Source organism: Prionailurus bengalensis, chromosome C1 (genome assembly GCF_016509475.1).
Source record: "Prionailurus bengalensis isolate Pbe53 chromosome C1, Fcat_Pben_1.1_paternal_pri, whole genome shotgun sequence".
NCBI lineage: Eukaryota > Metazoa > Chordata > Mammalia > Carnivora > Felidae > Prionailurus > Prionailurus bengalensis.
In genome coordinates this window covers 189,849,376-189,876,822 of record NC_057345.1, presented here as the reverse complement: position 1 = coordinate 189,876,822, position 27,447 = coordinate 189,849,376, and the positions used below count along the sequence as shown (strand labels likewise).

The following is a 27,447-nucleotide window of genomic DNA, read 5'->3' as shown; positions in this document are numbered from 1 at the left end:
TTGTTTGTGGGAAGGATGCACTGTAACTTTCCTCCTCCTAATGAAAAAAACAGTACCAGAAAGAGACATTCACAAAGAATGAAGTGAGAGAAATATTTTAAAACTATATTTTGTTCTTGTTCAAATGCCAAAGTCTGAACTCTCTAACATCTCTTATCCTCACAGGTAACTGACTAGAGTTTGTATCTTAACAAGCATTTCTCCTTAGCAACTCAACATCAAAAAGAAAAGAATGTCTCCAAAGGAATATACTTCAATTGGTAAAATATTTAATAATAAGCTATTGCCATTAATGAAAAGTCAATATTATTTAAAATCCTGAAAAAAGTTTCCATAAAAATTAGAAATAATAAATTAAAAGAATATTACCTACAAATGCAATAAAACTATAAATTCAGACTTATACCCTTTACGTGCACACAGACTACGAGAAAGCTGGGTTTGAGGTAACTAAGAGCTATGTTTAACTTAGAGTAACATAATCAGATTTGGCAGACTGCCTCTGAAATGCTGACATCAAATATTTTCAGTTCTTAGGAAAAAGAAAAGCTATTCTAATTAAAAATCATATATGTAACTAAATATCAACTTTGTATTAAATAGGGGTATAAATAATAAATTTTATATTAAATAGGGTATAAATCTAAAGAGCACGGATTTTTAAGAGTTCCACTCACGTCTAATTTAACAATGCTTTACTTAGGTACATGTTGTATACTTGCAACAATTAAAGTGAATTAAGAATGGGAGACTGGACTTTAGAAAAGCCAAAAAGGATTCAGTCATGTAAAATATTAAGGTTAAATTTCATATTACATTCCATATACTTTGAATATAAATATTAACATCCATTTGAAATCCTTATTACTTTTAAATAAAGTCTTAAATATACCCACAAACGGTCCCTGGGGTGAAAAAAACCCTTTAAATTGATTTCTTGACAGCTTATAATTGACATTTCTAGTTCACCAACCTTCCAGAAAACAAAAGCTTATAATGAATACAGTGATTAGTACTTATTCAGTATTTCAAGTAAATATACTTACTCAGCAAGCAAATATAACACATCAGTTGTTTTAAATATGAACTAAATTTTAAACTACAAATACTTACCTTGAAATACTATAAATTCTAATACCACTAATTCAGTAAGAGCTCTGGCATAGAAAAATAAATACAACTCAAATTATTTTCTAACCAGAGCTGAATCTTCAATACAAAGTAGGAAAAAAAAAAATCTTTTGTGGATATCAAAAAGTTCCTCAAATTATCTGTCAACACCAGGGAAGTTTATTATTCTTTCTGAATTCTCTCAATTTCTATAGTTTTCTATCCACATGTAGTGTTTTACCTAAAATACTATATAAATCCATGCAATATACATTTATTTCTGTTGCTTATCTGATTAATTCAAATTAAAACTCTAAGTACTTACCAAGACATTTTAAATTTCTACTAGATAACTATTAGTATGCTATTGGTTTGTAGTTATAAGTATAAAAATTATAATGGAAGAAGCCAAAATGCAATTACAGTTTCCACAGATGTGAATACTGAGCTTTATGTTATGACGTAAAATCTACAATGGTTTTATCTTTCCTAATGAGACAGACTACAAATATTCTCTCCCCTGTGCTAATTTAAAGAATTTCTTCACAACTTTAAAGAGGAAATAATTTCTTTTATAACTTTAAAAAAAGTCAACACACATACACACACTCACACACACACAAACTCACACACTATTTTTGTTGTTGTTCTTGTTTGTCTTTTCAGAACCCAAATCAGATATTTCCAAGGGATTAGTTAGATAACTATTTGTGTTCAGACTATATTGTCATGGATAAGTTCAGATGATCTTTGGAAATACTGGCCTTATCAGATAATCAAAAAGCATAAGAATTATACAAAATAAGAGGAATAAAATAGGTTCCAAAAATATGGACTTGGCAACAAACATATCGGTTTTAAATCAAAGTTGCTCATTGAACCGGTCTTCAGTTCACTTATCACAATGCTGCGCTTTGATAATATTCACCTTCTTTTTTATGACATTATAAGTCACCCCAGTTGTAAATTCTGAAAAGCTTCAATAATTTATGTAGTAGATAATTTCTTACAGTCCAAATTTTTTTTTGCTTCCATAGACAATGCTGGTTCTTTGGGTTCTTGCTTAACTTGGTTCACAGAAACGGTACCTTCTGGATTTTCTCCAACTTTAAAACCAAACATAAAAGAAAAACCCTAAAGGTTAATGTAACTTATAACACTGAAATCTTTATATGAATTTAGAGGCAAAGCAAAAAATAGTAGTTTTCTGAAAAGCAGTGTATTTGAGAACTCAGTACTTCTGATATCTTAATAGTCATTCATAATTCTTTCAGTATATGTACACCTTAAATTAATGTAACAGTGTGTGTCAACTAAACTTCAATAAAAAAACTAAAAGAAAAAGAATAGAAAAATGTTGAGAAGTAAAAAAAAAATTCTTTAATGCTTCTGGTAGTGAAAAAAAGAAGAGACTAAGAAAATCATAGTTACTTTCTTCTAAAGATACTTTGACAAAAAAGCAGTCCATAATTTTATAAAATTATGAGGAGTATTTCATATTTAAACTTAATTGCCTCTGGGGCCTGGGTGGCTTAGTCAGTTGAGCATTGAACTTTTGCTCAGGTCACAATCTCTCGGTTCGTAAATTCAAGCCCCACATCAAGCTCCACACTGGCAGTGTGGAGCCTGCTTGGGATCCTCTCTCTCCCTTTCTCTCTGCCCCCCTCCTATTCATGCTTTCTCTATCTCTCAGAATAAATAAATAACTTAAATACTTTTTTAAAAATAAACTTAATTGCCTTTAATAAAAATATATGTGAATAAAAGTCAGGAAGCCTCCCATTATTTGAAAATGATGTTCTGCAAAGAGCAGGCATATATATTACAAATTTACCAATATGTTACTACCCCCATATGGTTTCCATATGTGATCATATACCAAGGAAAATTTTCCCTCCTTAAAGAAACTCTACTACATTAGCACGTTAGAAAAAAATATGCCACATCTTAATGGATAGCTCTGACTTACCTACATAAGTTATGTGTTTGCTTACTTGAAACACGGCATAATGCACTTACCATTCTGATTTTAAATAAAGTACTTATGACCAAATTAATCAGAATGTAGCATACCAGAAACACTATTATCTTGAACAGGCAGGTGGGATATCTAAGATGAAATCTTTTTCTTTTTCAGGGATATCAGTTTTTCCATTGCTACAGGGAACTGAGATTAAGGGGACCAAAATTTGCTCTGGAAAGTGTGCTGAACACACCTAATGCTTGTCACATGTGAGTGTATTGGGAGAGTTTAGCCCACACCATAGAGAAAACCAATAGAAGATGGATTTGAGTGACCCTCAGAATTCATATGCAGGTGAGGGAGTCCCTCAGATCATGATCTAACTTGATAAATCATGCAGGTTCAGATCCAAAGAGGGTCTCCTTTAAAGCAATCTGAATTAGAGCTCTCAGAAATATCTTGGTACAATACAGAGGGAGGAAGCATGTTAGAATGTAAAGAAACTTTTGAGGCAGATAGATCTGGGTTTAAATCTCTGCTCTATCACTTTAGGCAATTACTTAACCTTCCTGAGCCTTGGTCTCCCTATCTGTAGCATGGGGACATCATCAACTATTTCATGCGGTTGTGAGGATTAGTCTCCATATATTCCTTTTCATTCTCATCTATTGTCACAGCCCTCTGGATAAATTTTCTTAAAAGTAATGTTTCCAATAAATTTAAAATATAATGATTCTTTTCTGGAAGGAAGTATTTTATACTTTTCCTTACCCAAAATAATGATGACTAAGAATGGAAAGTAAATACTTTGTATGTTCTAAGGATAATTTCTATGAAAATTTATGTTCTTCAAAGCAAAATGCAAATCTTTTCCCACAAAAGTGCCCAATCCAGAACAATCTGTGTGAATGGAAGTGACACAGGTCAAGTAGGAGTTAGAATTTATTACTAGGTTGACTGGGTTTGTTACAAAGTGAATGTAACAAAGTCTTGGATTAAGTTAAGTCCTTAAGACTTAACTAGTTTCCTTTCAATTTCTACAGAACTCTATATTTAAGTCTAGAACTCAAAATTTTAAAAATTTTATAGCTGCCCACCCCATCCCATTTTTCCTTTTAACAAATTTTCCATAATAACCTTTACACTAAATCTTTTCCTTTTAAAGTTTCTCATTTTTTTCATACATTCTAAAATGACCCTCTGATTTCATATCACCACAGATTTTCCATGTAAACTGAGGTGATCAGAGAATGAATAACTTTGCTAGAGACAAAAAAATTTTTAAAGTTTAAAAATTATTATGCTCTTGACATTTTTCCCTTTTTCTGGTAGTTTTACTTTATCAACTTATGTATTATAAACCCCTGAGTAGGGGCGCCTGGGTGGCGCAGTCGGTTAAGCGTCCGACTTCAGCCAGGTCACGATCTCGCGGTCCGTGAGTTCGAGCCCCGCATCAGGCTCTGGGCTGATGGCTCAGAGCCTGGAGCCTGTTTCCGATTCTGTGTCTCCCTCTCTCTCTGCCCCTCCCCCGTTCATGCTCTGTCTCTCTCTGTCCCAAAAATAAATAAACGTTGAAAAAAAAAAAATAAACCCGAGTAGAAATGACAGTTTTTTTCTGTAGTGTAATAGTAACGATACAATGGAATATTACTCGGCAATCATAAAGAATGAAATCTTGCCATTTGCAACAATGTGGATGAAACTCTAGTGTATTATGCTAAGTGAAATAAGTTAGAGAAAGACAAGTATCATATGATTTCACTCATTTGTGGAATTTAAAAAACAACATATGAACACAGGGGAAGGGAAGAAAAGATAAAAACAAAGAGGGAGGGAAACCATAAGAGACTCTTAAATACAGAGAACAGAGTGTTGCTGGAGGGGAGGTAGGTGGGGGTATAGGCTAAATGCATGATGGGCATTAAGGACGGTACTTACTGGGATGAGCACTGGGTGTTATATGGAAGTGATGAATTATTGGATTCTACTTCTGAAACCAATACTACACTGTTAACTAACTCAAATTTAAATTAAAAACAATAGCACTGATAGTCCATGAAGGTTAAAAAAAATAAAATCACAAGTTGCTTTTAACTTACTAATAGCTGGGTGGTTATCTATAATTTGTATTGGGATGGTTTGCACATTTCCCAACAGAATCCGATGAACACTTCCTTCCATATTCTCTGTATCCTCAACATCTCCAACTTGCACCAGCTGGTCCATTGCAGCTAGATTCTGATCTGGTCCTGGAAGGTTACCCATGGTAGAGGTAATAATGCTATTGTTTGGGGTCAGGCATGTATCTGTTTGAAGGCTATGACTTTGACCAAGCAGTAGAGAATTATTATTCATTACAGTACTTTCTAATGAGTCCAGAAGTCTTGAAGGACTGGAGGAAGGGTGGTTATTTACTGATATCAGAGTCGGTGATCCATCAGGAGAAGTGAATCTTGGTTGCAACTGCAAACCCTTTTAAACCGAAAAGAGTTACATCAATGTTTAAATTTACTAAGTATAATTTTTTCATAGGATATATTATTCTTTTCACACACAATTAGAATAAAATATAATGGTACGGTTACTAACAAATATTGAGGACAGAAACAAGAATCAAAGGAATAGTAGTACAACTAAATTTTATTGCATGCATGGTAAACTCCAACTTTTTCAAAATGTAGTGTTTAAATTATCTTATATCAAGATACAAAAAAGTCAGGAAATTAATAAAAACATCTTTGATCATTTTTACGATTCTATAACAATTCTACAAAATACCTAGAAGAAGAGAGATTGAGGAAGAAAGGGAAAGGCTTCAAATTTGTTTATTTCACTGGCTACCTACCTGCAGTTGAGTAAATACTTTTGGCTGAAATGAGGAAAGTGAAGAGAGCAAGTGGGCTGGCTCTGGAGACAAAGAACCCCTTGTCTGATTTGTTTCCACTTTGGTGCTAACTGATTCTCCTGGTGAATTTCCTAAGTTATATAAAAAAATAAGCCGTCAAAATAAAATAACATTTATGGCTTCTAGCATGCTACATTTTATTACAACACTTACTATCACAATTGGAATGCCTGACATAAAGTGGGTCCTCAGTAATAACAGTACTTTCTTTCAATTTCTTTCAATAACTCATTTTGGAATAAATGAGTACAAATCTTTGGAGTACAAATTTGGAGTACAAATCTCTGTTTTCTTAATACTTCAATTGCTAAAGTAATTGTCCTTAGGGAATGTAGTTCCTCTCATGTAATTTTTATGTACTAACCCAAATAAATTCATCTCAGTCCATCAAAAACCAATTATCAGCAACTGTTTACTGTTTTCACACTAAGTAATTTTAAAAAATGGCCCTAATGTCAGACAAGGATGGATTTAAGCACTAGCTTTTCTCTGTAACTTTCAACATGCTACTTAACTCGGTTTCTAACTTCAGTTTCTTCATTTGCAAAATAAAAATCTTCTTCAAAGGACTGCTAAGAGGATTAAACAACACTCACATTTCTTGGCTTCTTCATTCCCTTTTTTAAACTGAAGTATAGTTGACACACATTGTTACATTAGTTTCAGGTGTAAAATATAGTGACTGAATAAGTTTATATGTTGTGCTATGCTCACCCCAAGTGTAGCTACCATCTGGCACCATACAATGCCATTACAGTACCAATGACTATATTCCATTTTATCCGCATGACTTGTTTATTCCAGAACTGGAAGCCTGTATCCCCTTCACCCATTATGCCCATCCCTGTACCGCCCGACCCCCTGGCAACCATCAGTTTGTTCTCTGTATATATGTGTCTGTTTCTGCTTTTCATTTGCTTATTTGTTTTGGTTTCAGATTCCACATACAAATGAAATCACATGGTATTTTTCTTTCTCTGTCTGATTTATTTCACTTTTTGGCTTCTTCATTTCTAATTGTCATTCTACTTCACTCTGTTGCTACTACTACTGTCATAACCTCATCTATTCTAAATCTAAAAATCTCTAATTCAAATATCCTATTCTTTGATCACAGCCTCTTATTTTTCCAAAGATTTTGCTCAAGTACTTCACTACAATTGTTCAACCTCATGTGACCCTCCAGTCCATTGATTTCTCAGTTTTCTTCAGATCAACCTCTTCCTTAATAAAATTCTCTCCCCATTTAGCTTAGTAGAGTCTTAAGTTTATAATTTCAGTCACTCCTTGCAAATACCCTAAACTCCTTTGCCTCTCTGTACTTTGTTATAACCCCTGATAAAATCCTAACATTGAATGAAAATGGCTTCCAGTGCCTATATGTGCGAAGTTGAATGCCACTGAAAAAGAAACTTGCTACTACTACTAATACCAATTCATGATCATCAACTTCAACAGGACCTTCAGCTATACTGACAACCTTACAGTGTTCTTCTCACTCTATGTTATAAAGGATTTCAAATGTCCAATCTTGGCCACACTTCCTGAGATCTTTTTCATTCTTAGCACTTTTACTTAAAGAGAAAAGATGGGGTGCCTGGGTGGCGCAGTCGGTTAAGTGTCGGACTTCAGCCAGGTCACGATCTCGCGGTCCGTGAGTTCGAGCCCCGCATCAGGCTCTGGGCTGATGGCTCAGAGCCTGGAGCCTGTTTCCGATTCTGTGTCTCCCTCTCTCTCTGCCCCTCCCCCGTTCATGCTCTGTCTCTCTCTGTCCCCAAAATAAATAAAAACGTTGAAAAAAAAAATAAAGAGAAAAGAAACTATCAGAAATTTCCTCAGCTTCCCATCACCAAAGCTATCAAGTACCTTCATCTTCATCTATCTCTTCAGATATTTCTTATCTGAAAATCCCTTCCCTCAACTCCATATTCCCTTCACAGCACACTGTCTCTACTTCTTCATTCATCACCCATTTACTTTTCAACCATCCCAAGATGGCTTCTTCCTAATCCATTCCATTGAAATGGCTCTGATACCCAAGGTTTTCAAACCTGATCTTATGAGCTTCTTTTCTCTTCCCCTGCCACCACCAAATCCTATTCTTATGCCAGTGTTGCCTAACTCAGTAAATGTTACTATCAGTCAGTTGCTCTTGGAAGAAACTCATGAGTCATCCCAGATCATTCCCATTCTTTTACCTCTCACACCTATTTAATCAACAATCAAACCTTTGAATTCTACTTTTCAAAAAACTCTTAAAATCTGTCCAATTATAGTATAAATGCCACCAACTGCACACCAAACCACTATCACTTTTCATTTGGACAGCTTGAAAGGGCCTCCTAAGCCCATTTTGCATACCCATTTTTATCCCCAAGCATTTTCTACCCTTAGAACCATACCAGCTTTTTAAGTTCCTTGAACATGACCAAGCTCTCTGTTGCTAAGCTTTGAAAGCTATTCCTTTGATTGGCAGATTCCTAACCATTCTTCAGTCCTTAGTTTAAAAGCCACTTTCTCAAGTGTCACTTCCCTACTCTCCAGATTAAGTTATGTCTTTATCACTATTCCCACAAAATTTTGCACAACTCTCTCATGGCACTATTTATAACAGTAATTAGAATATATTTGTTTATAGTGTCTTTTTCTCTTGCTAAACTTGAAATTCAATGGAGCAAGAAACTTGTTCTTTTTTATGTCCAACATTTATCACAGTGAGTAAAATATGTGCAGAACAAATGAATAATGTTAAGGAATTTGAACGTTATTCTCTATGCACAGCCTCTCTTAAAGGTTAATCAATCAAAGAATAAAGAAAAAATTGTACTGTATATAGCTATTCATTAATTTATTCTAAAGCATTTATTTAGATATTAACTTTGTAGCAGGCATTATGCTAGGAACTAGGTATGTTAACTTGAATAAAATACAATCCTTGCCCCTGAGAAGTTCAAATCATAACGAAAGATACAGACCTATAAACAAAAGGATACCATGTTAAATGCAGAGGTAAGTACAAAGAGTGAATGTGTAACTTTATACAGGAGGTAAAGTTAAGAGAACACTTAAAGCCAAAGAGACTGATTTCATTGGTGAGAGAAGTTTGCCATATAGAAGTGGAGAAAACATGTTTTCAGAAGAAAGGGGAAAAAAAAGGTGAAATAAATCTGGACCAGTAAGAGAGTATAAGAGTACACATATGAGAAAAAACAAACCATACAAAATGGACAATAGCTTCCTGATCAAGGTACCTTAGGGTTATTACTACTGGAATTAGCCTAACTTTAGAGTAAACTGTACTAGTAGTCAGCCTCAAAATTTTAATCATAAAGAATAAAAGCTGATTATGTGAGGAAATTTTTTATTTTTTAAAGTTTATTTATATACATATTTTTTAATCTCTACACCAAATGTGGGGCTCAAACTCACAACCCCGTGATCAAGAGTCACATGCTCTTCCAACTAAGCCAGCCAGGCATCCCTTATTTTTTATTTTCAATTTGTTTTAGTATAGTTGACACATGATGTTACATTAGTTCCAGGTGTATAACACATGATTCAACTTCTTTATATGTTATGTTATGCTCACAAGTGTAGCTATCATCTGTCAACATACAACACTATTACAACATTATTGACTATATTCCCTATGCTGTGCCTTTTATTCCCATGACTTATTTATTCCATAACTAGAAGCCTGTATCTCCCACTCCTCCTCACCCATTTTGCCCATTACCTTACCATCCCTCCCCTCTGGCAACTATCAGTTTGTTCTCCGTATTTGAAGTCTGATTCTGCTTTTTGTTTATTCAGTTGTTTTGGTTTTAGATCCCACATATGAGGGAAATCATATGGTATTTGTCCTTCTCAGTCTGATTTATTTTACTTGGCATAATACCTTCTAGGTCCATCCATGTTGTCACAGAAGGCAACAGCTCATCCTTTTTTATGGCTGAATAATACACATGAGGAAGTTTAAACAGCTGGAATTATATTTTGACAAAACCTAACATAGTTGCTCTTGTCTCTTTTGGCCATGGTTTCCTCATCCATAAAATTTGGTTAGATGAGATAATACCTTAAATGTCTTCCAGTTTTGGGGCACCTGGGTGGCTTAGTCAGTTAAATGTCTGACTCTTGATTTTGTCTCAGGTCATGATCTCACAGTTTGTGGGTTCAAGCCCCATGTCTGGCTCTGTGCTGACAGTGCTGACAGTGCAGAGCCTGCTTCGGATACTTTCTTTCCTTCTGTCTGCCCCTCCCCCTCTCATGCTCTCCTGCTCTCCTGCTCCCTCCCTCCCTCTCTCTCTCTCTCTCAAAATACACATTTTTTAAAAATTGAAAAAAGTAAGTATCTTCCAGTTTTGACACTGATTTTATATTTTAAAGATATTCAGGATAACATACCTTCTGCAAATGTAACTGTCACAGTCTCTCTGAGAATATGCCCATTATCTGTAGTCCACTGAAGCTGAAATGGAAACATTTATTTCAGTAAAAACAATAAAGAATTTATATTGCAAAATATTTTAAAACATCAATACAACTGTCATATTTTATTCAATGACAGTACAATTGTGATTTATTCAGTGATTACTCTCTTCACTTGTTTATATTCTTAAAGCACAAGTATACTTTACCATCCAAATACATAAGCTTCCCAAGTTCAGATAGCAAAAATTCGGATAGCAAGCAGAGATGGCAAAGATCATCACTAAACAAATCCATTTTACTTCCTGAACTTTGGACAGTGAATAATCAAGAGAATTTTGGATGGAAAAGAATAGTAGGACTAGCTTAAAATCTGAATCTATTCAGTTAAGAAGACATAATTTGGATAGTAAAAACATGGAGAGCAAAAGGTATTGCTACTAGGATTTTAATGTCACAATTACTGTCTGTACTATAATTAGTTTTTGAGTAATTATATTATTCCCTTCAGAGTAAGCAAAATTTTCATAGAAATGACCAATATTCAGGGGTAATTAAAGCATCACAATTGACGTAAAACTGATATCCATAGATGGCATACAGAACCAACATCATCCCTTTGTAGATACAAAAATGCTGTGTATTCAAGTCTGAACTATTGTACTGAAAGTTGTCAACCTATTTAAAAAGAGAGGGAGATATACACAGTATATACTCAAATATATGTTAGATGAATAAAATACACTTTATACAGAGATAAAATAATGTTGATTTTTAAATGAAGATTACTATTGTTATTATAGTCAGAGATGGCTATTCACTTATATTTCTTCTTGTGACAGCAATATACAAATTTCAGTCAAATCATCATCTGAGGGTTCACAGTGTTTACATTTTAAGAGAGTTTTTTTTCTTTCATCACAATCATTTATATGGCCTATTAACAACCACCACTATAAGGCCAAAAGTAATAGAGAAAGATTCTATAATAAAACAAAGAATTACAGTTGTAATCATACCGTTGCTGGAATAATATCTGAGTTATACACATTATCTCCATTTCTCAAGGCTTTCTGTACCTCATGGATGTGATTTTTAATATCATTTACAGTTGGAAAAAAGGATAAGTTATGTCTTTCAGGCACCTCATCAGGTTTAAATAGTTCTCTTTCCACAAATTTTCTGTGGAGAGCATAAAACAAAATAAAAACATAAATAATCTAGCAATATACTTCAGATAAAGTGAGAAAAAGGTTCTCTTTTAGCATAAACTTCTGTAAAGCATGGTTTATAGCTTTATAATTTATATTTTTCCAGTTTAAATTTTTTCATACATTAAATCAAAGAAATCATATGGATTAAAAAATGGAGTATTTTCATTAAACACCTATGTATCTTAGAGTGAGCTTTGACATTTTTTTTTTCAACGTTTTTTTTTAATTTATTTTTGGGACAGAGAGAGACAGAGCATGAACGGGGGGGGGGCAGAGAGAGAGAGAGGGAGACACAGAATCGGAAACAGGCTCCAGGCTCTGAGCCATCAGCCCAGAGCCTGACGCGAGGCTCGAACTCACGGACCGCGAGATCGTGACCTGGCTGAAGTCGGACGCTTAACCGACTGCGCCACCCAGGCGCCCCGAGCTTTGACATTTTTATTAATTTTTAAAAGAATCACTATTTTCAGTTTATGCATAATATGTTTTGAATGTTAATGATGTCAAGCAGTGTACTAAACATTTGACATCAAGGATCTCCATTAATGCTTACTATAATCCTGTGAAGAAAGTGCAATTATCATTCTCACTTTACAGATGAGGGAACTGAGGGCTGCTGACATTAAATAATTTGCCAAAGCTATACATCTAGCCAGTAAGTAAGAAAGCTTGGGCCTACATCATCTTACACTGTTGCCAAAAGGCATCACTTACTATATAAAATGTGATCTGCTCCAATTTTATAAGTAGATAAAAGAGAGTATAGAAATAGAAGACAGCACTGACATATAAATGTATACAAATACATAAAAGAAATGATAAAGTCCATTAAGATACAAAACAGATGAACACAAAGGAAAGGAAGCAAAAATAATATAAAAACAGAGAGGGGGACAAAACATAAGAGACTCTTAAACATGGAGAACAAACAGAGGGTTACTGGAGGGGTTGTGGGAGGGGGGGATGGGCTAAATGGGTAAGGGGCATTAAGAAATTTACTCCTGAAATCATTATTGCACTATATGCTAACTAACCTGGATGTAAATTAAAAAAATAAATTAAATTAAATGGAAAAAAAAAGAAATGATAAAGTGCAGTATTTATATGCTTCGTGCATTACATTCTATAGACCATACTGCAGAGCTGTATTATACCTCTGTTCTTAAGATTCAAGTTTAGTAAATAATGTATGGTTTTACCAAATTTGGGGTCTGTTCTAACAATGCCCCAATGAAAATGAATATAAATGTCGAAGAAAGTTGTTAAATAGGAAAAATCATATATTAATTAAGAAATAATCCTAGGAAATACTCACTGTGTTGTTCAGATCAGACTACTGTAACTAGTTATAACTACACTATAACTAGTAGGAATAAGGCCAGGAATAAATATCAGAAATCATGGTAAAGGGCACAGGCTATAGAATTAGATCTAGATTTCAGTTCTGCCTCTACCTCTTAAGCCAGTTATTTAACCACTCATAGTGTCCATTTTCTCATGTGAAGAATGGAGGTAAATATATCAACTTTATAAAGTTGCAGGAATAAATGAGATCGTGCATATAAAGTGCATACAATATCTGTTACATACATAGTAAGCGCCACATAATAATTATTGTATCTTGAGTATCAATGACATTGGACCAGAGTGCTACATATAATTTAATCATACAAAGATCTATGTACTTAAATGAATATTGCTTTATAACTTCCGTTAATAAAATGCTTTCTAGTAAAAAAAAAAAAGAACTATCCATGTTCTTTTGTTGTAATACATTTAATTGCATTTCAAATAGCTTAAATAAGTATCTTGGCCTAGGTTTTAAAATCTTTGGTTCTACAAAGGTTTTTTTTTAAAGGTATTTATTATATAATTCAATTTATATATCATTCAGAAATAGTCCAATTTGTTAAATCTGATTATGGAATATTTTAAATGAGTAATTTGAATCATTACTCATGGCTTGCCAAAGATCTGCTACAAAATAATCAGTTCATAATAAGATTATTTTAATAAATTAATAAATTATAATCCTTATCTACTCTGATAGCATACATACTGGAAAATGTCTATGATAATAAAAGTGTTATTATTTTTTTATTTTTAATGTTTATTTATTTTGAGAGAGAGAGAAAGCATGCATGCATGTATGTGGGAGAGGGACAGAGAGAGAGAGGGAGAGAGAATCCTAAGCATGCTCCACACTCAATGCAGAGACCAATGCAGGGCTCAATCCCATGACTGTGAGATCATGACCTGAGCTGAAATCAAGAGTTGGACACTTAACGAACTGAGCCACCCAGGCACCCTGGTAAGTGTATTATTTAAACCAACAAACAAAAATGAAAAATGTAAAAGAACAATTTGTTTTTACCATACCTTAGCTGTTTCCTTACTGCATACACTTGTTCTATTCCTTGTGACACTAATTCTTGAATCTTATGTGCTACTTGAGGATGTAGACGTGAGGGTAATGCGCAATTTTCATCCCTAATTGCAGTTTCCTCTTCTTCAAGAGAAGGCACAGGAAAAGGGGAAGGTGACAAAGCAAGGCAGGAAGTTTCTAACTCATGATACTGATGAGCTTGCTTTGTAGGTAACTGTACATACCATCTGAGAAGTGGAAATATTTAAAATTATGCTATTAAACAAAGGCACGGATCATAGTTACTTATGTTAAACCTCATCAAGAAAAAGAATAGCCTTTTAAGAAAAGATTATATGATATCATATTAAATGAATATAATTAGCAATTTAAAACTAATAAATAAATCTTAAAATGTCCTCTGCTTGTTCTAAGTTGGTTCTATACTCAAATAAAAATCTTTATGAACCTTTATAGACTTTTACTCTGGCCCTAAAGTAAAGGAGGGGTATAGGAGTTAAATATATATGAAAATCATATTTTAAATTTCATGTTCCAGAATTCAAGCTGTATTACAAAGCTGTAATCATCAAGACAGTATGGTACTGGCACAAAAACAGACACTCAGATGGAACAGAATAGAGAACCCAGAAATGGACCCACAAACGTATGGCCAACTAATCTTTGACAAAGCAGGAAAGAATATCCAATGGAATAAAGATAGTCTCTTTAGCAAGTGATGCTGGGAAAACTGGACAGCGACATGTAGAAGAATGAAACTGGACAGCTTTCATACACCATACACAAAAATAAATTCAAAATGGATGAAAGGCCTAAATGTTAGACAGGAAATCATCAAAACGTTAAAGGAGAAAAGAGGCAGCAACTTCTTTGACCTCAGCTACAGCAACATCTTACTTGACATGTCTCCAAAGGCAAGGGAAAAAGCAAAAATGAACTGCTGGGACCTCATCAAGATAAAAAGCTTCTGCACAGCAAAGGAAACAACAAAACTAAAAGGCAACTGATGGAATGGGAGAAGATATTTGCAAACGACATATCAGATAAAGGGTTAGTATCCAAAATCTATAAAGAACCTATCAAATTCAACACCCAAAAAACAATCCAGTGAAGAAATGGGCAAAAGACATGGATAGATACTTCTCCAAAGAAGACATCAGATAGCCAACTGACACATGAAAAAATGCTCAACATCACTCGTCATCAGGGAAATACAACTCAAAACCACAATGGCTAACATTAACCGCTCAGGCAACAAGAGATGTTGGTGAGGATGTGGAAGAAGAGGATCTCTTTTGCACTGCTGGTGGGAATGCAAACTGGTGCGGCCAGTCTAGAAAACAGTATGGAGTTTCCTCAAAAAATTAAAAATAGAAATACCCTATAACTCAGCAATTCTACTACTAGGTATTTATCCAAGGGATACCAGTATGCTGTTTCGAAGGGACACATGCACCCCAGTGTTTATAGCAGCGCTATCAGTAGCCAAAGTATGGAAAGAGCCCAAATGTCCATGGATGGATAAAGAAGATGTGGTATATATATATACAATGGAGTATTACTCAGCAATCAAAAAGAATGAAATCTTGCCAATTGCAACTACTGGATGGAACTGGAGGGCATTATGCTAAGCGAAATTAGTCAGAGAAAGACAAATACATGACTTCACTCATAAGAGGACTTTAAGATACAAAACAGATGAACTAAGGGAAGGGAAGCAAAAATAATATAAAAACAGGGAGGGGGACAAAATGTAAGAGACTCTTAAATATGGAGAACAGAGGGTTACTGGAGGGGTTGTAGGAGTGGGGATGGGCTAAATAGGTAAGGGACATTAAGGAATCTACTCCTGAAATCATTGTTGCACTATATGCTAACTAACCTGGATGTAAATTTAAAAAATAAATTAAAAAAAAAAGCCAGCTCTGAAACATGATAAAAAAATTTTCATGTTAAGTAAATTTTACCTCAAAATAACAAGACTTTTAAAGTCATCATCTTTTATTTATTTGTGCATTTAAAAGTGTATGTATTTATTTTGAGAAAAAGAGAACAAGTGAGGGAGGGGCAAAGACAGAGGGGGACAGAGGATCCAAAGTGAGTTCTTTGCTGACAGCAGAGAGCCCCATGTGGACTCAAACCCACAAACTGTGAGATCATAACCTGAGCCAAAGTCAGACACTCAACTGACAGAGCAGCCAGGCACCCCTAAAGTCATCATCTTTTAAATTGTGTATTTTCCCATTTTCCTATTTTGTCCCCAGATTATAACTTCTGTGTTCCACCTATAATCTGTCTAAACAAAGAGTGGCTATAATTCAGTGCCTATTGAGTTATGTGAGAGAATCTTCTCGGACAGGAACTCAATAAACTGCCTCTAACAGCACCCCATCTCCAATTGCCCCAATGAGCAAGAGAATTAACTAGAAGATGGATACAGATCTTTCATACAGCAGTGCAGTGCCCAAAAAACAGATGCTAGGAAAATGAAATGATCTGGTAGGATACTGTTTTAATTGATACTTTTGTACAAAGTGCTTGCAATGATTGATATTGCATGAAATAGAGCCTACTTAAAAATTACATGCAATGTTCTCTAGCCTGGATGATCTAATTATTGACTACTCATTTTCTATACATCTGAAAGTTTTTCTAAAGTTCACACAAAAACTATATTCCGTATATTTAATCCCATTGCATTACTGTAAATTCTTCACCTAGACTGCATATGAAGGAAAGAAGGAAGGCTAATATTTCTTCTTATATAAAACCTGAAGCCCAAAAAGTACAAAATAGAATTATATGTAGGGCTTAGAATTAATTTCTGGCTGTCATAGATAATCAAAGATGGGTAAAAAAAAATACATACAGGTGACTGCAAGTCCGGTTCCAATGAAGTGTCAGAAACAAAGTGTGAAATACATAATGATATGTGTTATTAAACCTGTATTTGTCATTTTGGGGAAAAACTTCCATATGGTATATGCAATTCTTTGGTCAGCATTATCCAAACATTTGGCTGATAAACTCAATGGCTTATACAGCAACAAACTGCTTTAATACCTAGGAAATCACTAGTGAGACATGCCCCCTATAAAAACCTTTTCTTAATGAAATAATTAGAAAACATAATTATAGTTTCTCTTACAGCAAAAAAATCTTGTAAATGGAGCTAATTTGTAAAAATAAAAAAAAATGATATAAATGTCATACCTAAGAACACCACCAGCATCTACCAAATTCTTCTTTAGCATGTTAAAGGCTTTTTCCTGCTCCATTCGGATTATTTTCTTGTCAATTTTGGGGTCTGTAGGAACTCTATATTCAGGAAACTTCTGTACCTTTTTAATGTAAATCCTTTTTATAAAAAAAGAAGAATTTGTTTCATTATATTATAATCTTAAGAAAATCTAACTTATCAAGCAAAAGTTTAAGTATTAAACTTTTAAAAAATTAAATTAAATTAGAAAGCATTCAGAGGATTATGTTGAAAAATAAGCCATATTTCAGTGCATAATACTTAGCAAATGAACAATACTCATGATGTCAATAAAAGTATCTGAATATTTATGGATAGTAATTTTGTTTCTGGATTTCCCTCTTCTCAATTCTTCTGAAAGCCATAAAAAACTCCTGCCTGGGAGTTCCAGGAGGGTGCTGGGAGAGGTGGGGGAGGTGGCGGCAGCAGCAGCTGGAGGATGAATACGGGGCATTTCTCCACGTGGTATCCACTGTTCTGAAGCCTTACCATCAAGTGTGTCTTCTTCCACTTCCTCAGAATGTGAAGGATTATTTACTCCATGATGGAACTCTGGTGGTTTCAGGAAGAGAAGATCCGCCAACACATTCTCAGCCAGTGATGACGAGGCAGAAGAAATGTAGTGGTTGGATGATGAGAACATGGCTATGCTTATGGCACCAGAATTTCCCAAGTTTACCACTAAAGTCCATGAAGCTATGGATTCCCCAGGGTGAGGGGTGGGGGTGGGGTGAGGGTGAGGTGGGGGTGGAGGCAGTGTATTTCCTAGGCTTAACTAGAGTGCTCCAAGGGATGCAAACTGGATAGCAATGAACAGTTCTCTGAAATGTAAAACATTCAGTGACAACTTTCCATTGTTCAAGAGTTCTGATTTCATCATTCTTGACTTCACTCAACCATTTATTCATTGCACTGATGATTCTCCAGATCCTCGTACAGAATATGAACTTGTTCTTCAACAATGGTGTGAATTAATTTCTGGGGCTGAGTTCTGATGTTTTGTTAAGGAAAACAAGCTTACTGGTATTTTTCAAAGGGACTATACACAATACTATGATCATATTTCTAAACAAAAGGAAAAGATTTGCAGGTGCATACAAGAGTTTTCCAAGAAACACAGTATAAATTCTTAAGTGAAGACTTTGTGTTGGATGTATCTAGAAACAGCAGTGGGAAGGTGTAGCTGATTGATTTTAATCCATTTGGTGAAGTTAACTGATTCACTGCTGTGTACTTGGGAGGAGTTGATATCTGGGAGAAACTTAAAAGGTGATTTTAGTGAAAGAGATGCCCTGGAGCAGAATTCTCCAGCTTTCAGCTGCACAAATAGTGAAGTAACAGTTCAACCCAGTCCCTATCTGAGTAACCAACTTCCCAAGGACTTTGTAGACCCGAACACTGGGGAGAATGCTCACAAACTCATAGATTTTCTTAAACTGAAAAGAAATCAGCAAAAGTCTAACTGATTAGAGCACCAGAGTTCAAGTCTGAGGTAAAAAGGAACCACCTTGGCATCAAGAGGCTGCTCTGAGCTCACAACCTCCTCTTACCCCATTCTGTCAGGGTGGGAGGCAGGGTAAAATCAATAGCTTTTTATATCCATGTATATTAAGCTAGAAAAAATGGAGGGACTTTGCTATTTGTAAAAATAAATAATAAATAGATCTTAAGCATAAAAATAAAACAAAAACTCATGCCTGGATTATTTTAATAGCCTCCTTCTGGTCCTCTGGGCCTTGTTCCTTAAACCCACTTGATATATCAATGCTACAATAATTGCTCACATTTGTAGTTCTCTCTTGAAGAATTTATCTGCTCTTTAATCAAGTACATATGTCTTGGCAGCATTCAAGGCATTCCATATGACTCTACCTTATTCACCTAATCTTACTTTCAAGTACTTCAAACATAAAATTGCTTTTTCTGTGAAGTTTATCATTTCAATGTTCCTTCTCTGATACCAAAAATACAATCACACCATATCTTTATTTATAGAATGCTCCTGGTCTACAAACAATTATCTTCTAATTCTCTACCTACCCAAATTCAATCTAAACTTCAGCATCCAGGTTAATTTGTACTTTTCCTGCTAATGAGTTTGCATGAATATATTTCTTCTCTGATGAGTTAGCTAATTGACACATTTGGTACTACTATTATGTTCTCCAATAGTTTTTTGTTTGTTTGTTTGTTTTAATGTTTATTTAATTTTGAGAGAGAGGGACAGAGTGTGAGTGGGGGAGGGGCAGAGAGAGGGGGAGACACAATATGAAGCTGGCTCCAGGCTCTGAGCTGTTAGCATAGAGCCCGATGTGGGGCTCGAACTCATGAAATAGTGACCTGAGCCGAAGTCGGACACTTAACCGAGCCACCCGTGTGCCCCTCCCACAGTTTTCTGTTTCCTGAGGTACCCCCACAATATTTTAAGTTTCCCAAGAGTAAGCAAAATCTTAAGACTCTTTCAGTCTCCTTCCTTCCCAATGTATTGCTGAGCATGGAGTAGATACTGAAAAAGTACTTGTAGAATAACAGAGAATAAAATTATTTCTTTATACACAGAGATTTTCTCTTAAGTTATACCTGAGATTTTATGTTGCTTGTATTTAAAAGCAGTTGAAAGTTTTGTTTCACAGTCAGGTTTAAATATTGCCTAAAGTTAACATTATCAGATTAAATATGAAAAGTCTTCTGAACTGGCTTTAAAAATTTCTTGAGAATGCAGAGGTTTGTGTATGACATGTGATAATGAAATAAAATGTTCCAAAGATCAACTAAACCCTGCCTTTATATGTTATCTTTTTAAATTTTATTTATTTGATAATTTAAAAATTTCAATGTCTGAAAAAGAAATATTAGAAAAGAACATAATAAAAACCTTTTATTGCTTCAAATTTTTCACTCTCACCCAGAGCAATGGCCAGTCTGTAGTTCTATTCTATTTAAAACGTACTGTGTTGATTTTGTACATTGTTGGTATGAATGTAATTCGTAAAATTTCTCTAAAGAACAACTTTCTTTACAATACCTGTCAACATTTAAAAGAATATAACCTTTGCTCTAGCAATTTCATTTCAAGAAATTTATTCTACTGGTATTCTTGCACAAGTATACAAACAGGCATAATGTTATACTGCAGTTTTATATACAATAATAAAGAATACTTTTCAGAGCTTACATGTCCATCATCAGAGGACTAATTTTGTAAATGACAATTCATCCATAAATGTAATATTGTATGGCTACTGAAAGAATCATGAAACTAACATAATGGTATCTGTCAGTTGTATTTCAATTTTTAAAATAAATAAATAATGGGGTGCCTGGGTGGCTCAGTCGGTTAAGTGTCCGACTTCGGCTCAGGTCATGATCTCACGGTCCGTGAGTTCAAGCCCCACGTCGGGCTCTGTGCAGACAGCTCAGAGCCTGGAGCCTGCTTCGGATTCTGTGTCTCCCTCTCTCTCTGACCCTCCCCCGTTCATGCTCTGTCTGTGTCTCAAAAATAAATAAACAATGGGGCGCCTGGGTGGCTCAGTCGGTTGAGCGTCCAACTTCAGCTCAGGTCACGATCTCACGGTCCCTGAGTTTGAGCTCTGCGGCGGGCTCTGGGCTGATGGCTCAGAGCCTGGAGCCTGCTTCCGATTCTGTGTCTCCCTCTCTCTCTGCCCCTCCCCCGTTCATGCTCTGTCTCTCTCTGTCTCAAAAATAAATAAACGTTAAAAAAAATTAAAAAAAACCATAAAAAAATTTAAAATAAATAAATAAAAGGAAGGAATCAGTTCGTTTTTATGTACAAATATGGAGGCAGCTTTGAGACACACTGGGAATGAAATAACAAAAACAAAGCATAGAGTAGTATATGTCATTGCATCCACACTAGTATGAGGCAAAACAGTTGTGCAGTAAATAACCATAATAGATATTCAGAATGGAAATAAAGCAATGTGAATTCACAGAAGGAAAGAATGTATACAACTACCTAACTTTAAGGAAAGAAAATATTATAAGTTTTACTGAGATTTCAACATTTTTGAGTGTAAAGGAGGATATATATGTATGCATATACACAGAATATCTTTGGAGGGTTACACAAGAAACTGTTAAGAGTTGTTGCCTTAAAAAGAGACATAGGGTTAAGGATAAAAGGAAACTTAGGTTTCACTGTGTACTTTTTGGCACTGTTTAAACTTAATAGACATGTGTCTATTAGCTATTAAAAATGAAATATTTAAAAAAAGGAAATAAAAAAAAAATAAAGCTTACCGGGCTGGACAAGTGGCTTTGTAGAGCTGACAAGACCTGCTTTCCTGTTCACTGATTTTTTTTAACTGGAAACCTTTTCTCCTTGGCCCATATTGACACTCCATTACCACGGCTCTACTCCCTGTAGGCCAAAACCAACTATTGATATTAATTGAAGTATCCATCTGTTCTGGACACTAGAATAAAAATAACTTAGTGGTGGCAATGTCAAAATTTACACTTTCGATTATGCAACTTTAAGGAAAGAAAACATCAGTAAGTCTTACTAAGATGTATAAACATATAAATTTAAGAGTTTATTGTAATATTTACCAAATGTACATTATGGTAAAGAAATTTGATAATACCACATTTACTGAATGTTAACTGATATTTACATACATATAATTTTTAATAATAAAATTTGCCACCTTATAAGTAGAAATTAGTAAAAGGTACATTTGTTAGTAAATATTGTCATTTAAAGTTTTATTTCATTTTATAACTATTTATTTCCTTATTTCTATTTGTACTATTAGAATACAGTAGTCCCCCCTTATCTGCGGGGGATATGTTCCAAGACCCACAGTGAATGCCTGAAATGATGGACAGTACTAAACCCTATATAAACTATGCTTTTTCCTATACATATATGCCTATGATAAAGTTTAATTAATAACCTAAGGCACAGTAACAGATTACAATAACTAATAAAATAGAACAATTATAACAATATACTGTCATAAAAGTTACATGAATGGGGTTTCTCTCTCAAAATAATTTATTGTACTGTACTCACCCTTCTTCTTCTTGTGATGATGTGAGATGATAAAATGCCTATGTGATGAGATGAAGTGAGGTGAATGACGTAGGCATTGTGATGTAGCATTAGGCTACTACTGACCTTCTGACAAAATGTCAGGAGGATCATCTGCTTCCAGACTGAGGTTGAGAACAGGCAACTGAAACCTTGGAAAGTGAAACTGCGGATAAGGGGGGACTACAATTATGTAATAACCAGCCTATAATATGGCCCCCAGTGATCCCTATTTTCCTAGTACTCATGTCCTTGTGTAATTCCCTCCCCTTGAGCATGGGCTAGACTTATTAACTTACTTCTAATGAACATGGCAGAAGTGACAAGATGCTATTTTTGATACTAGGTTATAAAAAGACTGTGACTTCCATCCTGGGTTCTCTCTTGCTCTTGCTTGGATTGCTCTCTCTGGGCGAAATCAGCTGTCTGTGGTGAGGCAGCTCTGTGGAGACACCCATGTGGCAAGGAATAAGCCACATGAGTGAGCTTGAAAGCACATTCTGCCCCAGCCAAGTGGTGAGATGACTGTAGCTCCAACCAACACCTTAATAGCAAGCAGTCTTGTGACAGAACCTGAGGCAGAACTACCTTGCTAAGCAGCTCCTGGATTCCTGACCCAGAGGAACAATGAGATAAATGTTTGTTGTTTTCAGCCATCAGGTTTTGGGTAATTTGTTACATAGCAAAAGAATACAAATAAGTGGATGTGAAAACTATAAAGTTTATGACTTTAAGTCAAATATCCAGTTCCATGTAGAATATAGCAGAGCACAGCAAACTTTTCAAATTTAAAATAAAAAACACCAGTCATAAATAAAAGTGTTGAAAAAGGTGACATGAATTAAAAATTAAAATTTTTTAATTTAAAAGACACCATAAAGGTAAAAAAGTTTAAAAAACAGTATTTTACAACACATATAACAAAGAATATGCAGAATATAAAGAACTACAAATAAGCTTTAAAACTAAAGAACCAGGGGCACCTGGGTGGCTCAGTCGGTTGAGCGTCCGACTTCGGCTCAGCTCATGATCTTGCTGTCAGTGAGTTTGAGCCCGACGTCGGGCTCTGTGCTGACAGCTCAGAGCCTAGAGCCTGTTTCAGATTCTGTGTCTCCCTCTCTCTCTGCCCTCCCCAACTCATGCTCTGTCTCTCTGTCTCTCTCTCTCTGTCAATAATAAATACTAAAAAATTTTTAAAAAATAAAAATAAAGAACCAAACAGAATAATGGGCAGACTATTAATAGGTAATTCAGAAAGAAAAAATAAGATATTAAATGAACAAATAAAAAGATGTTCAACTTTATTACTAAATATGGAAATGCAAATTAAAGCAATAGTAAAATACCATCTCACACTCTTTGGATTGGCAAAAAAAATTTTTAACGATACTCTAAAATAACTGAACCCACTGATCAATCTTAACATCACAAAAAGGTGTTGCACATAGGTAGCAATAAGAAGTACACAGCACACCTATGAAGTGTTTTTGTACAATACTTTAATGGAGATTAAATCCTCATTTAATCAAGCCTCTAGATCTAATAGTTCACTGGAAATAGAGGAGATTTAAAAAAAAAAACATGCTAAACTACATCACAGAGATGGGATCAGCAAAACTCAGAATATGACAAACTCTACAGGACAAACTACCTGGGGGAAAAGAGAAAATAAATTTTTAGATGAAAAATTTAAGAGATAAATTAACACAAATGTGATCTGTGAACTCTGGAAGTGAATTTGAACAAACCTACAGAAAAAGAATTCTTAGATAAGTAAAGAAATGTGAACTTTGGACATTCTATGACACTAAGAAATTAGTTAATTCTTTTAAAGTGTTAATAATGTAACTTCACTTAACATATGCATGTGTATAAAGAGTCCTTATCTTTTAGAGATATATACTTTAGCATATAATATATACTTTAGTAATTACACATAAAACAATGGGATATCTGGAATTTGCTGGAAAATCATCTTGGAGGTAGGAATGAAGAAGAGGGATATAAATGAGACAAGATTGACCGTATGCTAAGTGTTGTTGAAGCTAGATGATGAATACATGGAATCATGGGATTTCATATATTGTTATATATGTTATATATATCTTTCTATACATATATATATCTATATATATATATATATGTGTGTATATATATGAGAAAATTTCCAGAATATATAAAGATTTTTAAAGTCCACAATGCTAAGTCATAAAGTGAATGAAGGAAAGGGAAATTTTCATACATTGTTGAAACAAGTAAAAATTGGTACAGGTCGTCATTCCCTCATGTACAATTCTGAAATAGAAAAAGTTCAGAAAACAAATTTTTTGGAACTCATTTGACTACAAAACCTGACCTGAATTTTACAAGGCTATTTATGTTCTTTTGTTTATCCTTCCTAGTGTGACTATCCATAAAGTATTACTGTGTTTGATTATGTGATAGTGTCTACAGAATACTTGCTAGGACTATTCTGTAATAGTATCATGCTACATTCCAAAAATTCTGAAATACATGTGGCCAAAAAATTTTAGAGAGGAGACTTGGACCTGTACAGCCACTTTAGAGAACAACTTGAAATAATCTTGTAAAGGGCATATTTTACAACTCAGCATCTCCACTTTAAAGCATACACCATTATCTTGTTTCCATCTTCTCAACAGAAAATGTACACTGTCAAGATTTGACTACAGCATTCTTTGTAATATTGAAAGGTTAGAAACATCTTAAATGATCATTAGTGGCATTATTTTTTATATTACTGGTGATATGCTGGAATGTTATATATTAGTTAAATTAAGGTCTGTAAGTATCAATATGTACAGATTTCAAGAAATAAGGGTGGAAAAAAAAGAAATAAGTGTGAGTGAAAATTTACATAAGAATGTCTGTAGTTTACTATTTATGAATATTTAAAAGTATTCAAAACAATGTATTATAATAAAGACATACATGTATGGCAAAGTATACAAATATAGACTGGAAAGATACATACCAAATTTATGTGGTGGTTGCCTGTGGAGAGTTAACATGGGGATAAGATCTAGGGAGGGGGGAAATGTTGCCTTTCTTTTAGAAGATAGTGATGAAACCTGGGCAGAAGAGGTTACATTTATCTCATCTTCTTCTAAGTATCTTTTTTTTACCCTCAGAGGTCCAGGATAAGACTGCAACTCCTCCAGCTGACTCAGTATTCCCATAGTCCTGAAATAAATCACTTATTTTTATGTTCTTGGGAGTCTGACTAGTCCTAGGATAAATCTCTGGGAATTGTTTGAAACCCTACCACTTCAGGGGTACCTGGCTGGCTCAGTTCGTAGAGCATGTGACTTTTAATCTCGGGGTTGTAAGTTCGAGCCCTATGTTGGGTGTAAAGATGACTTAAAAATCTTAAAAAAAAAAAACCAAAACTCTACCACTTTAATACACACTAGCCTGGTATTTGAGAATACCATATGTAACACATCTGATGTTTGAGTATCCTAGTCTTAGAATTCTGTTTAGTAACTCCAGATCGCATACAAATTCTATGTAGTAAGTCCAGAGTTACATAAAATGAACACATATTTGTCCCACAAGACAAATCAAGAGAAAGAAGAGACTATCTGAATTTCATAAAAAAAAAATTCAACAGATACACATTTTTAAAATCATAAAATTGCTATGTTAATGTTTTTATTTTCTATTTATCAACACATCTAAAGAAAGCATTATTTATTCTAACATAATACAATTTTATAATAAAAATAATTGGTTATATTTGTTTTATTTTTAGTTTAATATGCATTTTCATCAATTAACATTCAGCTGTCATCCACCAAAGTGAAAAATTTGGTAGAAAACTTTTAGGAAAACCACATTTTCACAGTGTATCATGGGTGTGGTGAACCTTTAAAAAAATTTTCTTTTAAAAAGTACCTGCATTGACAAATGGGATTCCATCATATGGAACATATTGAGATTTCCACATCAAGCGTGTAGCTGGCTTGGCTGGACTTGGAGATTGGCGGGTCCCCCAAACACTCTGAGTTTGCTGCTTGTGAAATGTTAGGACACTTTCTAATTCAGTCTCACTTACACAGTAGCCACGGTAAGAATCTCCAATTTTCTGCATATTATAGAAATTAAATAACAAAATTATTAGCAAATGTTTCACTGTACCAAAAATTTAATGAAGTGATTTTCCAAGATAAAAAACTCATCAGTTTTTAAAACAGAATGTCATTCTCCTGTCAGATCAATGGTGTATTACAACCAGTGTATCTGATCTGATTTCAAGTAAATATTCTCCAAGTATTTGTTAGAGATTATTTCAAACTCATGGTCATACCATAGTATCAAAATCTTGTTTGAGAGAAATAACAGGGAGGACAGCTTGAAGAATACATTATGTATCCATTCTTCCATATATTTAAATTTTACCCTTAGATCCAACCAGATCAACACAAACTAGCCATGAAGTACTGGCTCCCTGTGGAGTTTCTTTTATTGAAATTAATCTTGACATGACACAAATATTTTTGAAAATCTATGAAAATTGTGATGTATCTCCCATATTGAAATGACATCAAAGAATTTGCTCATTATATCAAGATTCTTTTTATGAAGATCCTTCTCTGAAAGAAAATCCTGTCTGAACCTAGAACCAAAAATAGTTAATGGTTTTATTTTATGGAAATCAACTTAATTACTTTTATCTAATGGACACAGAATTTAGTAACTAACTGGGTTTTCCCATTCTGAAATGTAGATGCTTATAGACAAGGGTGTGTGTGTGTGTGTGTGCGCACATATGTATGCGTGTGTGTATGTGTGTATGTACAGTTCATTAAGATATACATTTCTTTTTTTTTTTTTAATTTTTTTTTTCAACGTTTATTTATTTTTGGGACAGAGAGAGACAGAGCATGAACGGGGGAGGGGCAGAGAGAGAGGGAGACACAGAATCGGAAACAGGCTCCAGGCTCTGAGCCATCAGCTCAGAGCCCGACGCGGGGCTCGAACTCACGGACCGCGAGATCGTGACCTGGCTGAAATCGGACGCTTAACCGACTGCGCCACCCAGGTGCCCCAAGATATACATTTCTTACTTCCATTTTATCATTACATTCTTGTTTTTTATT

The 27,447-nt window shown here is 34.5% G+C and overlaps 1 protein-coding gene and 1 pseudogene across 10 annotated transcripts in view; one reads left to right on the top strand and one right to left on the bottom strand.

The window, feature by feature from the left end:
- CARF (calcium responsive transcription factor) overlaps nucleotides 1-27,447 on the bottom strand; it is a 100,201-nt gene that overhangs the window by 44,426 nt on the left and 28,328 nt on the right. For 8 of the 10 annotated variants that reach the window (XM_043577521.1, XM_043577526.1, XM_043577520.1 and 5 more), the window contains 8 exons: nucleotides 26,243-26,432; nucleotides 21,529-21,649; nucleotides 17,223-17,366; nucleotides 14,003-14,236; nucleotides 11,429-11,591; nucleotides 10,386-10,449; nucleotides 5,919-6,049; nucleotides 5,173-5,545 (listed from right to left, as the gene is read on the bottom strand). In XM_043577521.1, the coding sequence (XP_043433456.1) occupies nucleotides 5,173-5,545; nucleotides 5,919-6,049; nucleotides 10,386-10,449; nucleotides 11,429-11,591; nucleotides 14,003-14,236; nucleotides 17,223-17,366; nucleotides 21,529-21,649; nucleotides 26,243-26,432 (1,420 nt within the window). Of the gene's footprint in view, nucleotides 1-2,038; nucleotides 2,217-5,172; nucleotides 5,546-5,918; nucleotides 6,050-10,385; nucleotides 10,450-11,428; nucleotides 11,592-14,002; nucleotides 14,237-17,222; nucleotides 17,367-21,528; nucleotides 21,650-26,242; nucleotides 26,433-27,447 lie in introns of all 10 variants that reach the window. The other 2 variants (XM_043577523.1, XM_043577524.1) reach the window with 1 other exon arrangement.
- Nucleotides 17,379-18,797, top strand: LOC122481665 (annotated as a pseudogene).